This window comes from Melopsittacus undulatus, chromosome 4 (genome assembly GCF_012275295.1).
Source record: "Melopsittacus undulatus isolate bMelUnd1 chromosome 4, bMelUnd1.mat.Z, whole genome shotgun sequence".
Lineage (NCBI taxonomy): Eukaryota > Metazoa > Chordata > Aves > Psittaciformes > Psittaculidae > Melopsittacus > Melopsittacus undulatus.
Window position 1 is genome coordinate 83,659,903 of NC_047530.1, and position 13,625 is coordinate 83,673,527.

General features: G+C 40.8%; 1 protein-coding gene across 2 annotated transcripts in view; it reads left to right on the forward strand.

Moving 5' to 3' along the window:
* Positions 1 to 11,050, forward strand: part of MYLK (myosin light chain kinase) — a 159,932-nt gene extending 148,882 nt beyond the window's left edge. For both annotated transcript variants that reach the window (XM_031053069.2, XM_031053068.2), the window contains 5 exons: positions 2,665 to 2,817; positions 4,592 to 4,715; positions 5,964 to 6,093; positions 6,991 to 7,110; positions 8,903 to 11,050. In XM_031053069.2, coding sequence (XP_030908929.1) covers positions 2,665 to 2,817; positions 4,592 to 4,715; positions 5,964 to 6,093; positions 6,991 to 7,110; positions 8,903 to 9,150 — 775 coding nt within the window. In that variant the 3' untranslated portion in view covers positions 9,151 to 11,050. The remainder of the gene's footprint in view (positions 1 to 2,664; positions 2,818 to 4,591; positions 4,716 to 5,963; positions 6,094 to 6,990; positions 7,111 to 8,902) is intronic.
* Positions 11,051 to 13,625: the final 2,575 nt, after the last annotated feature.

The window sequence follows — 13,625 nt, forward strand, 5'->3', positions numbered from 1 at the left end:
AGTGTTCGCAACAAAGTGAGTGGAGGCTTCACTGATACTCACGTGGTAATTTACCAAATGCATGGGATGGGTCAATCCTACTATAGTATTTAAGATTTTACCAAAGAATTCTGTCATGCAATTTATTTTTCTTTTAAAGGCAGCTAAAACAACCATAGTTATTTGTTGGTTTGTTTTCTTCTCTCTTTTTATTTACACTAATTCCTCAAAAGCTGTGTGTGACATGCAGTATCTCTTTGCCCAGGAAGCTGGATGTCTTTTTAAGCACTGCCTCTTCTGGCGGTGTGGAGCAGTGGTATTTCCACAAAACGCAATGTCTCTGTACCTGTAGCAGTCTTTTTAGCATGGAAATGGTCTCTCAACACTGCAGCTTCAATCTCTGGAAATAGGCCAAAATGTATCTAATGTAGCACAAGGGCTGCACAATGCTATTTGTGGTAATACTATGCAGTTTGCCCTTGCAGTACTTTGATCGAGTATTGGAGGGAAATGGGATTGGTTTTGTTCTGGGCTATGGAAGTGTGTTCTCTAGAAGCTTAACCAGATGAAGCGAAGACGTGCATCTCCTACATTGACAGTGAACTAAAGAAATACTTTCACATACCCTCCATTGTATACACTAAAAGCAGCTGCTGAATTGCCTGAGAGATTATCATACTTACTTAGATAGTCATAAATGAGGCACTTAGCAATCAGTGTTTGAAACCCAGACAGAAATCTAAAACTTCACATTGCAATGTGGATGAGATATTTTTCACTTTCTAAAACATTATAGAGAATGATGACATTGTCATAAATAGGAAAATCTTAAATATTGGAGTAGATCTAGGTTTAAGGCCCTAAAGATTCCAGAACAGAGATTTCGTTTTAATGATTCACCTGCCCATGACAGTTGATGTGCATGAGAGCAGAGCAGAATCTTTCTGTGCTGCAGCTATTCCAGCTCTCCAGCACTATCAGGCATAAACCTTGTCTCTTCCAGTAAAGTAAGTGTCAAAGAGAACAATCATGGTAAAGTTGATTTATGTTACTAACGTACCCATTTTTTGGCACGTTAATCTTTCAGCTTTCTGTAATTTGCACCTAATACATGTTCATAAATGCCACCACACATTTATAAAATCGTGTTTTCCTGTTGCATTTGAATTCAGCCCATATAATGGAAAGTAAGACAGCAAATACCTTCTGTTCTGATTTACCTTTTTCTGGCTGAGAAGAAACAAACCTTTTATCATCATCTCATGTATTATTACTATCAAATTTATGAAGTATACACTAAGATTTTAGACTGCTGTACTGCACACAGCTTCCAGAAATGGTAAAAGATTTAGTATCTGCTTTGTCTGAGGCTTCAAGAAGTGTCTGTTTCTGTTTTGCTTATAGGAATAAAATCTAGGAACAAATTCAAATCAGATTTTGAATGTAATTGGTAACAAAAGACTAGAAAAATAATATCTGGGGAGGAGATTATATTATTAATCTAGTAGCCCACTTTGATATTGATATCTTTTTCCACCAGTCTGTTCTGTGATATTCAGTAGCATCATGATATTCATATATTATTTTGTCCATGTACTATTTACAGAACCCTAATAAGTTCCATTTACTTTTCTGTTTGTTTTTTTTTTTTGTTAATGTACTACTGTTGAACTGTAAGTGGTTGTTTTAACTGGTTAATATGATTGTACAGAGAAAGCAAATAAACTGTATAATTTCATGTAGAATAGGTTATTATGGAAATTGCATGTCAGAAAAGAGACCTGAAAACCTAAGTAATTTGTAGTTCTAAGGAATAAGCAATCTTTCACTTTAAAGTTTTTACTGAAAGGATGATATATAAAGAAATCAAAAGTATCTGGATGCAGAAAGACACAGTGTCATAAAGGACAGATCGTGACTGGAGATACTCTCCAAAAATGACACCCTGATGTTCTGAAATTGCCTTTCAGTGGCAATTTATCAGTTATGCTGAGTAAAAAGCCTTGGAAGCTCAACTTAGGTTATAAGAGAGTATTATTTCCATTTCACGCATCATCATGACAGATAGAGAATATAAAGATCAAATTACTTTTGGATGCATTTGTGTAACTCTACAGCCTGCAGTGATGTAGCACTGTTTTATCTGCCTAGATAATTCAAGGTGGTTTTGTTTACAAAATATCCCATGGATTTCATTATTTCATTACACATCTTTCATCTTGGGCTCTCTCGGCAGGAGTAAATGGAATAAAATGCACAAAAGAATTGGGTTTGACAGTAAAGGCAGCAAAGTCATTCTGAAAGCACCAGGAAAAAAAGAGAAGAGAGCTATTCAGCTGAATTTGGTGTGAAAATTGAAGTATTAGTTATGCAGAACTAGACAAATCATTTAGTAAATTAGTAGGCTCAACTTCCATGTAATTCTAGCTCTCACCTAAAAAAATGTTTTCAGAAAAAAGAAAGGAACAGCAAAATTTTCCTTTCAGTTTTGCAGTCAAAACTCTGGTTTCCTTCCCATAAGACTGTCTGGAGTTAGCTTTGAGTCCTTTTTTTTTAAAAAGGAAGCTTTCACTGATAAAGATCTGCAGAGCAGCAGAGATGTCATGCATAATCTTAATATACCCCTCTGATAACTTGCAAATTTACATTGTTTGTTTTGTGTCTGTCTGTCTATTCTGTCCCTAGGGTCAGTGGACTTTCTCCTTTCATGGGAGACAACGACAACGAAACCCTAGCCAATGTTACCTCAGCAACGTGGGACTTTGATGATGAAGCTTTTGATGAAATCTCTGATGATGCCAAGGACTTTATCAGCAATCTACTAAAGAAAGATATGAAGTAAAGCTGTCAGACTTGATACACTTTCTATGTTTGCATTTAGTTGAACATGCCATTCTTGTTTCCCCACTGTGAATCTCCACGTTGACGCAGGCACCTCTGGCAATACTTTATAAGGAGCTCTGTGTGCCTGTCTGTCTCTGTGTGCAGCTCTCGTTTACGTTACATGCAGGGTGCAGCATCTGAATGCAACACTTTCTTTTAACAGCCTGCTCAATCTGCTTTTCTCTTCCCTTAAGCAAGATGCACACTGAGGTTTTGTGTGGCTGCTGTGATCTTCACTGTTGTGTGACACAGATTCCTGCATGACACATCTTGATCTGAATGGGTTGCAATTTTACCAGATTTATTTCCATGTGTTGCTTTTAAGTGCAGTCCCTGTGAGTAGGCAGCTTTCCTACAAATCTAGTAATTGGGCAAGAAAAAAAAATCACAGTGGGAAGCCCTCTTTACAGCAGACTCTGAACAAAGAAGGAAAGAATACATAGAATCATAGAATAGTTAGGGTTGGAAAGGACCTTAAGATCATCTAGTTACAACCCCTCTGCCATGGGCAGGGACGTCTCACATTAAACCATGCCACCCAAGGCTTCATCCAACCTGGCTTTGAACACTGCCAGGGTTGGAGCATTCACAACCTCCCTGGGCAACCCATTCCAGTACCTCACCATCCTCACAGCGAAGAACTTCTTCCTTATATCCAATCTAAACTTCCCTTGTTTAAGTTTCAACCCGTTACCCCTTGTCCTGTCACTACAGTCCCTAATGAAGAGTCCCTCCCCACCATCCCTATAGGCCTCCTTCAGATACTGGAAGGCTGCTATGAGGTCTCCATGCAGCCTTCTCTTCTCCAGGCAGAACAGCCCCAAATTTCTCAGCCTGTCTTCATATGGGAGGTGCTCCAGTCCCCTGATCATCCTCATGGCCCTCCTCTGGACTTGTTCCAACAGTTCCATATCCTTTTTATGTTGAGGACACCAGGACTGCACACAATGCTCCAAGTGAAGTCTCACAAGAGCAGAGCAGAGGGGCAGGATCACCTCCTTTGACCTGCTGGTCACGCTCCTTTTGATGCAGCCCAGGATACGGTTGGCTTTTTGGGCTGTGAGCGCACACTGAAGCTGGCTCATGTTCATTTTCTCATTGACCAACACCCCCAAGTCCTTCTCCACAGGGCTGCTCTGAATCTCTTCTCTGCCCGAACTGTAGCTGTGCATGAGATTGGTCCGACAAACATACTTCTTCCAACAAGTTTGCAATCAGATGGTTGGAAAACAGAGGATTATTTCTCTGTGTACCATGAACAAAGTGAAGAATAGGTGTGCCTTGAGTAGAGATTTGGACATTACTGTTTTGTTAAATGTTCAGAGCTGCAAGGAAGGAGGGTATCAAGTGATGGGAAAGGAGAAATCTCTGTAAGTAAAGGAGAGGAGATCTGGGACAGGGATCTGCCAGCATCAGGCAGCTGAATCATTACCACTGTGGCTCTGCTGAATGTGTTCCATGCCTGAAACATATGGCTTTTTGTGCTTTGTTTTACAATGTTTTATTAACACTTAAAATACACAGTTTTCTCTCAGAAAAATGTACAGAAATTGTGGAAGTGAGTTTAAGAAATAAGCATGGCTTGGAAGCAGTGCCATGTGATCTATGTTGCTAAATTTAGGAAACAGAAAAATCAGCTTTTGTAAAAGAGAGAGCAAAATAAAGTTACAGGAGGTAGGTTCAGCTGTGGTTAATGGCAACACTGACCAGTCTTTTTATATAAAAACAGGAGTCGCTTAAATTGTACTCAGTGTCTTCAGCACCCTTGGCTGCAAAAAGACACCAAAACCATGGAAGCCAAAAAACTGTCCAAAGATAGGATGAAGAAATACATGGCCAGAAGAAAATGGCAGGTAATGAAGAGGACGCAGAATTGGGCTAGTTATCCTAATAAGTCTCTTTATTTCTAATGTTTATAATTCTGAGAAACATGTCATGCCAGGTGGTTTCTGTTGCTGGTGGGAACTCAACAGTATGAATGCAGTAAAGCAGGTTTGGTTGCCACAGGCGCGCAGTAGGAGGGTGCATGGCTGCATATATATAACACCTGATGATTCCATTTTGGGCTACGAAAAGGCATCTGAGTTGAAGTATAGTTTTACCTGTTCTTCTGGGGGTCTGGCTATCCCTTTTTCCTTCCCTCTCCATGCCACTGAGGGCTGGGGAATTAAATTATCTTTAACAAACCTGAACAGCTAGGGAAAGCTTATCCACCTGGCCTCTTTAAAGTGACCTAATTTTGTGGTAGTTTCATTCTCCTAAGCCAGAGTTTCTGTCCTGTTGGAGCAGCAAGTTTCTAATGGATTTGGTGAAATTGGTTTAATAATTTTTATTGACATATTTGGTCTTCATATCTTCTTTTTTCTTAATGCTGAAACGGTTGTAGCATGTTCATCGGATCCATTCTGATAGCTAGGGGAGTTGATGTATAAAATCCTGGATCCAGCCTTTTGAGTAGCCTACAAAACATTAAATTCTGTAAATCATAGAATCATAGAATAGTTAGGGTTGGAAAGGGCCTTATCTATCTTACATTTCCTCTTACATTCTACTGTACACGTTTCTTAGAAGCTCATGCAAGCTGTACAAAAATACACGTCTGTACTAGAGTCAACGTAGCGCAAACGTATTTTAGTATCCTGGTGGTTGATTCTCGAGCCTGTCAGAGGTCTGCTTCCATCATGCAGATGGTACATTCTCATTCATTTCATATTAGCTGGTTATTCATCCTTGATAAAACTCAGTCCGGCCCATATGGTTGTCGAGAGAGCTGTTCGCCACCAGAGTGAAGCTCCAGTTAAACAGGACATAGCTTTTTTGCTGGCCCTCCTCTCGCGCAGTGCGTTTTATCCACAGCTTAGAGAGACATTCATTTAGGTATGAGTTCATCAGAGGAAGTTTATATCTGCAACTAAATTTGGTAATTCAGACCAGCCTGCTCTGTCTCTCCTAAAACAACAGAGCTATATATAAGCAGTTTGTCCAACAATTCCAGTGAGGTTTGCAGAGATCCCAGATAATTTGTCCGAAGCACGATTGTTACAGAAAATCACATGCCTGTTGGACTGGACTGATCAGAAGCCTTTTATGTTATGTCTTAGAAAACAGGCCATGCTGTCCGAGCAATAGGAAGACTTTCGTCCATGGCAATGATTTCTGGTATGAGTGGGAGGAAGGCCTCTGGGAGCTCGCCCACCAGCCCTATAAATGCAGACAAAGTAGAGAATGAAGGTAAGGAATTTTGCTGCACCCTATTTTTACCTCTCCGTGAATCAGTCTTACTAAAACTTCTAGCAAAATGCTAGAGACAAATCAGCAAGTTAGTTATTCGTGCACGCTCTGTCTCGCTTTGTCTTTTTTTTCATCACATTTTCTTTTTTTATTTTAGAAATAATTAAAAAAAAATCATTGTTTCCATATTGTTCTGCTACTGAAAATGCCACTGTATAAGTACAGGCAGTAAACTTTTGCCTTTTTAAAGCCAAAGAATTAAGGCAGATTTGTCAGCTGCACATTCTGTCAGTTTGGGAATGCATGTTTATATAAAGATTACAGTGATGTATTGCCTTCTCATGCAAGGGAGCAAGCAATGAAGTATTAACACTTACTGTAACCAAGACTTGTACTCTGCATTAACCATGCTCCTCACACAGGGGTATTTTAAGAAAAAAACCCAATGTGTCTACATTAGTCCCTTAGGTCCCCATTTGAAATGTGGATTGGTGTTGTGCAACAGTCGGAGGTGCAAATGTGTGACACTTCTGAAAATCAAGCAGATCACTTTGACATATCCACAAGGACTGCGGGCCTGACACAAGCTGAACTCATTGCCCCTCTGACTAGCAAAAGTCCAGATTTGGTTACAAAGAAATTCAAGGAATAAATAAAGATGATTTGTAGTGTGGTGGCCTGCATTTCAATTTCCTTCTATTTATGGCCTGGATCTTCATCCAGCTGCAAAAGACTGGCACAGAACTAAGCAGCTAATGCCCTCATTATCCCATTAGCCTTACAGAATTAAGTAAAATAAAATATGCTTTCATTACCAGATGGTAATTAAAAATTAAAATGCGTCTTTTTGAGAACATGCCCTGTAAAATCATTAAGTATCTCTTCCCTCTTATCCAGATGCTTTCCTTGAAGAAGTGGCTGAAGAAAAGCCCCATGTAAAGCCATATTTTACTAAAAAAATCCTTGACATGGAGGTTGTGGAAGGAAGTGCTGCTAGATTTGACTGCAAAATTGAAGGTACTTTGATTAGCATATCTGTTTCTTTTTGTCCTTCTTTGCCAGCTTTCTGCATTGTGCTGCTGTTTAATTTTTCAGTTTTTTTTCTATATTATTGTTGAGCTGGTGCCATTTTGCTTTTATCTGCATGTCACAGCACGAATGTGGTACAGTACCAGAAATTATTCAGAGCTGCAAGGGCTTGTTCTGTGCTTGCCACAGAACGGCGGACTCCAAAAGTCAATGTGTGAATCACAAATTCAGCATAGCAAGTAGGAACAGTAAGATGATTTTTGAGGGCAGAAACGATAAAACAAGATGCAATGTAGTACCATAAAATTGCAAAAGTATACTCTTTAGAGAATGCTAACCAGAAACCAATAATAGCAGGAAGTCACTTGTCTGAAATGACAGGCAAGTTTCAGGTGACCTCAAGATAATTGTAAGCCATACAGACCTTGCATTACAGGCAAAGAGCTTCCTAACAGTGTACTTATATGAGAAGGAATGACAGCATCATTGTGCTGGTTACAAAAGTAACATCTAGAAAATACTGCACTGTTGTTTGGGGTTTTTAACTTACAACTTCAAGACAGAAAACTCAGACTGAAATATGCAGATAGGAAGAGTAAGCTTATGAGAAGGCAGTTAAGGAGCTTGGGCTTGTTCAGCTGAGCAGTCTGAAGGCCAAGACTGCTAGCACTTCTCTTGCAATGCAACTGAAGCTGCTGTATGGATGCTGTATGGATGGAAACTAGCAATTAGGAAGAGCTGTTAAAACAAAATGAACAGTCAGTACCATACTGCACGTGTTTTAGACAATTTCTACTCCTAAAATGAGGTTCAGAAACTGCCTCACTGACCTTCTGCTTGTTTGTTTCTGTGGCCCTAATGTCTTTCACTGCCTGTGTTTCCCACCTCACAGTGGAGATGTGAGGATGGATTATTGTTGCTGATGGATGCTCAGCGCGAGGGGTATGTGCCTAAGTACTGCATGGAATAAAATATATAGATGTACCATGCTGATGTTCCAAACTTTCCAGTGTATTGCTGTAACCTTCATGGTGTATTAGGGATTATTTCTGCTCCGTGGGAAGTCATCCCCCCATCGCAGAATAGAACTTGGCGGAGGCAACAAGTCTTCAATTCGTTACAGCAGCCAACAGATCGTTCTCCAGCACGTATTGTACAGCTCTGCTCTGGAGGATCTGAGTACAGCAAACCATTTGCTTCACAAAAGGTTCCAAAACTCCTGTTGAGATGCATCATCAAAATACTTTTCTTAGACTCCCTTGGTTATCCTGACAAACACAGACAGAAATGGGAGTGCCATGGTCACTGTACAGAACTGTAGGAGGAGGAAGATTCAGAATAGCCATAATAAAGCAACCCCAGAAGGATATTAAATTGTTGTCCAAAACACCTTACACTTGAAATTCTAGACCTCGGTGTTGGGAACTGTGGTTTCCACAAAAGCTGCAATGTCAGGTAACCCTCAAATATGCCGTCAGGAGTCCCTCACTGGTGACTGTCCCAGACACACCAAAAGCTGTTTGCAGCCACTGCTAAAGTAGTGGAAAGATGAATCCAGTGAGTATCTCAGTGCTATCTTTCCATTTTTTGCTTTTCATAATAAAGTTGTTTCAGGTAAATGTGAAGTAAAAGCACCTCACATCGTCTACATTTATCTTAAATAGAACTCAATGAAATATTTGTGTATAAGCATGTTGGCATGTCCATACACAGAACTTAGAGTAACAACCAACTACATCTTACTCATTGTAATTGCTGTTCTCTCTCTGCACTGCTGCAGGCTATCCTGACCCTGAGGTAATGTGGTACAAAGATGACCAGCCTGTCAAGGAATCCCGTCACTTCCAGATAGATTATGATGAGGATGGGAACTGTTCTTTGACTATTTCTGAAGTATGTGGGGACGATGATGCCAAATACACCTGCAAAGCTGTCAACAGCCTTGGGGAAGCCACGTGCACTGCAGAACTCCTCGTGGAAACAATGGCAAAAGAAGGAGAAGAGGAAGATGAAGAGGAGGAAGAATGAAACAAGGCTCAAATAAAAAAAAAAGAATAAAATTATATTTAAAGACTATCCTTATAAGGCTCAGAAAAAAAAAAAGTTATCAAAAGCACCTTGTGTGATACATAGGTCTTTGGGGGGTGTTTTTTCAGCATGATCAGTTGATACCTGTTTGCTTTCTCTATGGGCATTAATTCAAATCAGCAGGTGATTTAAAGTTGCTAGCATGATTGCATTTACGTTAAGCAAGTCATCAGCTAAGTTGCCCAGTCAATTTTTAAATCAAATGTATGGAAAACAAGTCTACAGTTATATTCTGAACATCTTAAAGAGAATCAGCCTGTTTACTGAACTCACTGCTCTATGCCATCACTTTCCTCAGCCAAAACTGCAGCTAAGTTGGCTCCCCGAGATCTGCTTTACAAGGAATCACCTGCCAGACATACAGGGAATCTAACCAGTCCTAGGAAACAGGTTGCTCCCTGAGCAGTGTCTTCTGTAAGGGAAGGTCTGGCACAGCCTGCACAGCCATTTGTACATTGGTAGGGTTCATTTCTCATTTGTTTCAAACAGAATTTCAGAGTCCTAACTTTAACCACATTTAGTGCCCTTTCTCAGTGTGCTGTTAGTGCCACTGTAACACTGGCTGAAGTTAAATATCCAGGTGGTCTCCTGAGATGCTGCTGATCCTGCTTGTAACCAGCTGATCCCACCTTGCTGCCTTTCCCTCACAGGAACCTGTCACTTCAGTGCAGTTACAGCTGCCTACTGAAGGAACAGACTGAAACGACAAAGACTGCAAATATTTCCTGTTGGTCTGGTCAGTCTAATCATGACTTATGATTCATACATATGCTGCTGTGAAAAAACAGGTTATTGCACAATGCGTGACTTCGATGTGCATGTGTGCGAATGGAATCCTAGGTTAGTTACAGTTTTACTTGCATTTATTTGGCAATTGCAAAACAGATTTCAACTGATAATAAGCTGGAAACTCCCACAGATTTTTGGAGTAGCAAAAAAGATATTAGCCTGGATTACAAACTCCTTTATACTTAGCAGTTTCCAAAGAATCTTAACCTATATAGGACCTATTCCTACTTTATGAGCTTGACTGTCTTGTTTTTGTCTTGAACCTGCACCAGTAAGGCTGCTGCATTTTTTCAAAAATGCAGAAAACCAAACCCAAATGGAAACACCCAAACCCCAGGGGTTTTCTCAGCAATGGTTAATGCACTCAGATTTAGTAACTTTGCTTTCCTTTCACAGTATTGGCACTTTTTAATTTTGTTGCTGTTGTTGTTCAGAGGTAATACCAGAGCCTGCAAAGTGATATGCATAATCCAAACCAGCGTGTCTTATATCTATGTATCAGTCCCAAAGTGATTTTTTTTCTTTTCCACTTTTTGTGTGTAAAGTGCAACCATTTGCATTTCCAAGGTTACCTCTTCTAAAAGAACCATTACCTTAACTCCTCACCAGTAAGTAGTCAGCGTAATTTCATACAGGTGTGTACAATATCAGCCTTAGCTTGTTTGATATTACCTAGTTGTGTATGTTTCATATGATTTGCTCTTCTACATTCAAAGCTCAACTAATGTGGATGACACGGTGGGTTTTAACTGCTTTAATCTTTGTTGCTAAATTCAGATTGCCAGCATGTCTTTTCTTTTTGACTGATGAAAACCTCATACTAAACACAGTATTGCCACAACTCCTTATACAGAAAGGTTTTGAATCTGATTTAGAGCATACAGAGCTTTTCACACTTTTTTTTATGTTTTAGGCAAAAATGGGCTGTATTTTGTACCTTAATAAAAATATGCTAATGTTCTCCCAGTTTGTTAAACCATCAGAATTGCAAAGATGAGAACGCTACGGCTGTAGTTACTCACAGTTCCTAAATAAATAATACCACAAAGCATGCTCCTTGTGTACTCTATTGCAGACATCACTGTTTTCATGCTGGCTAAGCCTATCAGTACCCTTGGTCTTCTGTCCTGAGAGCACCCTGGTGCGCAAATGGACCTGGTGGTAACAGGAAAACCTTCTTGATCTTAGTGGTGCTGCTGAGCTTTCCCTACCCTGACAGAGCAGGCAAGCTATCTGCAGAGACTGTTTGGCCCAAGTGCCATAAGGTCCAACCTGGCTGCAGGCGCTGGCACTGGTTGTAGCCATGTGCTCTGCCACACAGCTCCAGCCTCATCACATCCTTTGCGATGGACAGAAGTGTAAACATGGATGGGGCATCACAACAGCTGTAGCTTTCTTTGACAGCTAAGAATTCTCTTAAGGTGGGGAAAGGTATAGTTAGAAAACCTTGTTAAGAGCAAAAGGAAAAAAAAATCAGGGAAGCCTTAATGTAGATGCATACTTACACCAATGCTCCAAAAGACCATAGAAATGAAGATACTTTACATAAATACACTTGTGCTGTATTTATGTGGACTTCTTCTACTGCACAGTCCAAGACACCACGGACCATGCAGAACCACACAGAAACTCCCTAAAGCTAAGACTGTGAAATACCCTGCATATAGGAACATGTTTCTTGAGCAAAATTTCTGCCCTTAAGACAGTCATCCTTGCAAGATGTGCCCTGTCCTGTGAATGTACCTATCCTTACCCACTGATTGCTGGTTTCTAGGCAGGTAGGGATGTGTGTAATGAAGCAAAAGGTGCAGCTCTGAGGACTTGGTCTGGGAGCACATGTTCTGGGTATAATACCCCACAGACTCAGTATTGATGTTTCTGCACAGGTTTTCCCTTCCGTCCCTTCATTTACTAGTCCTTTCACATCCCACTGGCTATAAACTCCTGATTTTATTTTGTCCCCAAGGATATAATTACCTAACCATCTCCCTGTTGCCTCCTATTTACATCCTTTCTAATCTGCAGGAAACTATGACCTGTACTTGAAAACTGTGATATATATCTAACTCAACTCTGAGCAATTGACTCCAACCTGTATTTGACCTTGAATTTTCTGTTTGAAAAATAGGATTCTACTTCCACTGAAGAAAGGTCTTCTATACACTTGAAATCCTGCCTCATTTTGCCAGCCACCCTTATTGGTGTAACAACAGGTATTTCTTCTTCCTACAAACCTGGTTGTGCTCACATAACACTTTCAAAAAGCCACATCTGGGGGGCGGTTGGGTTGAAATGCTCCCCAGTAGCAGAGGTCATGCAAGACACTGGTACTGCGTGACACAGACCACTTCTTGTGTCTCTTCTGTACAAGATCTGAGTTCTCAAGAGACATGGAAAATCTGGGACTGGTCGCTGCCTTTCTGTACTCAGGTTTATGGATTTGCAGAAATTTAATTTGCTTCATCACAGGCCTGTCCAACTGCCCAACCCTATTTCAGCATATTTCTGGTTGATGGAGAGGCCTTTGATAATTATACGCGTGGCACATGGGGACTTTAGTGTCACTGTTTCTCTCTGCTCACAAGGAAGACAGCACAACACTTCATGGCTCTTGCCTCTGTAGTGTCAGGCTTTTAAATTATAGAAAGTATTTTTTAGTTGCATACATTAATAATGTATGATCTCTAAATTTTTTTCCATTTCATACATGTATTTAATGCACCTTCTCTATTGCATGTTTCTCTGAAATTTCCTGGCATATTTATTGAAACCTTGCACCAAAACATTGCTGTTTGAAAGTGAAATTCTTGTAAATCATCTCTGACTTTTGAACCCTAGTGACTGCAAGAGCTGTCCATAAATGTCACAAATCTATTAGGCCACATAAATACTCCTGTGAAGGCAGAATTTGCGGGGGAGGGAGGGAGGCTTATGCTGCTACTCTGCACTGCTCATAAAGGAACTGCACTGTAACCGGCATGCAAAGTACATTGAGAATTGTTTCTGGATGTTGAAAAGTAACTCCACGAAGTACTTACAATTTCGGGGGGGCGGGGGAGGGAAGAGGAAAGTTAAATAATCTTTTCATGGTGGCTCTTTGGGAAGGGTATTCTAGTTCTAACGAAGAGGTTGCTTGAATTTGTGTTGCTGTGGAAGTAACTCTACCCAGGCTTTCGTGGTTACATGGAACTTCAGCAGAACACACGTTACAGCTCCATCTGCGCTCAGCTTCAGCAGGTTACTCAACTGTAGAAGTGATGAAAACCTCTGAGCATTCCTAAAATAACCTTAGACAGCTAACGCTAATCACTCTCCCAAGGACATGACAACCGTATTTCTTCCTGCAGCAGTCAGCCAGCCAAGGGGCACTTTCAACCCGCTCTAAAACGCGACAGCAAAGACCGTTTATCGCCGGCCTCCCCACAGAGCCGGATCCGGCGGGCATGGGCACAGACACCGAGATCCATTCTGCGGGAACCAGAGGATCCGGCTGAGTCCCGGAGAGCCCCTCGGGCACGGGCCAGTGGTGAGAATGAAACAATTCCTCCTATCCCGACCCCAATCACACTGAGGCCCTGAGCTCCCCACCCGATGCCGGGCGTCCGGTCTAACAGCTGCGCGGAACG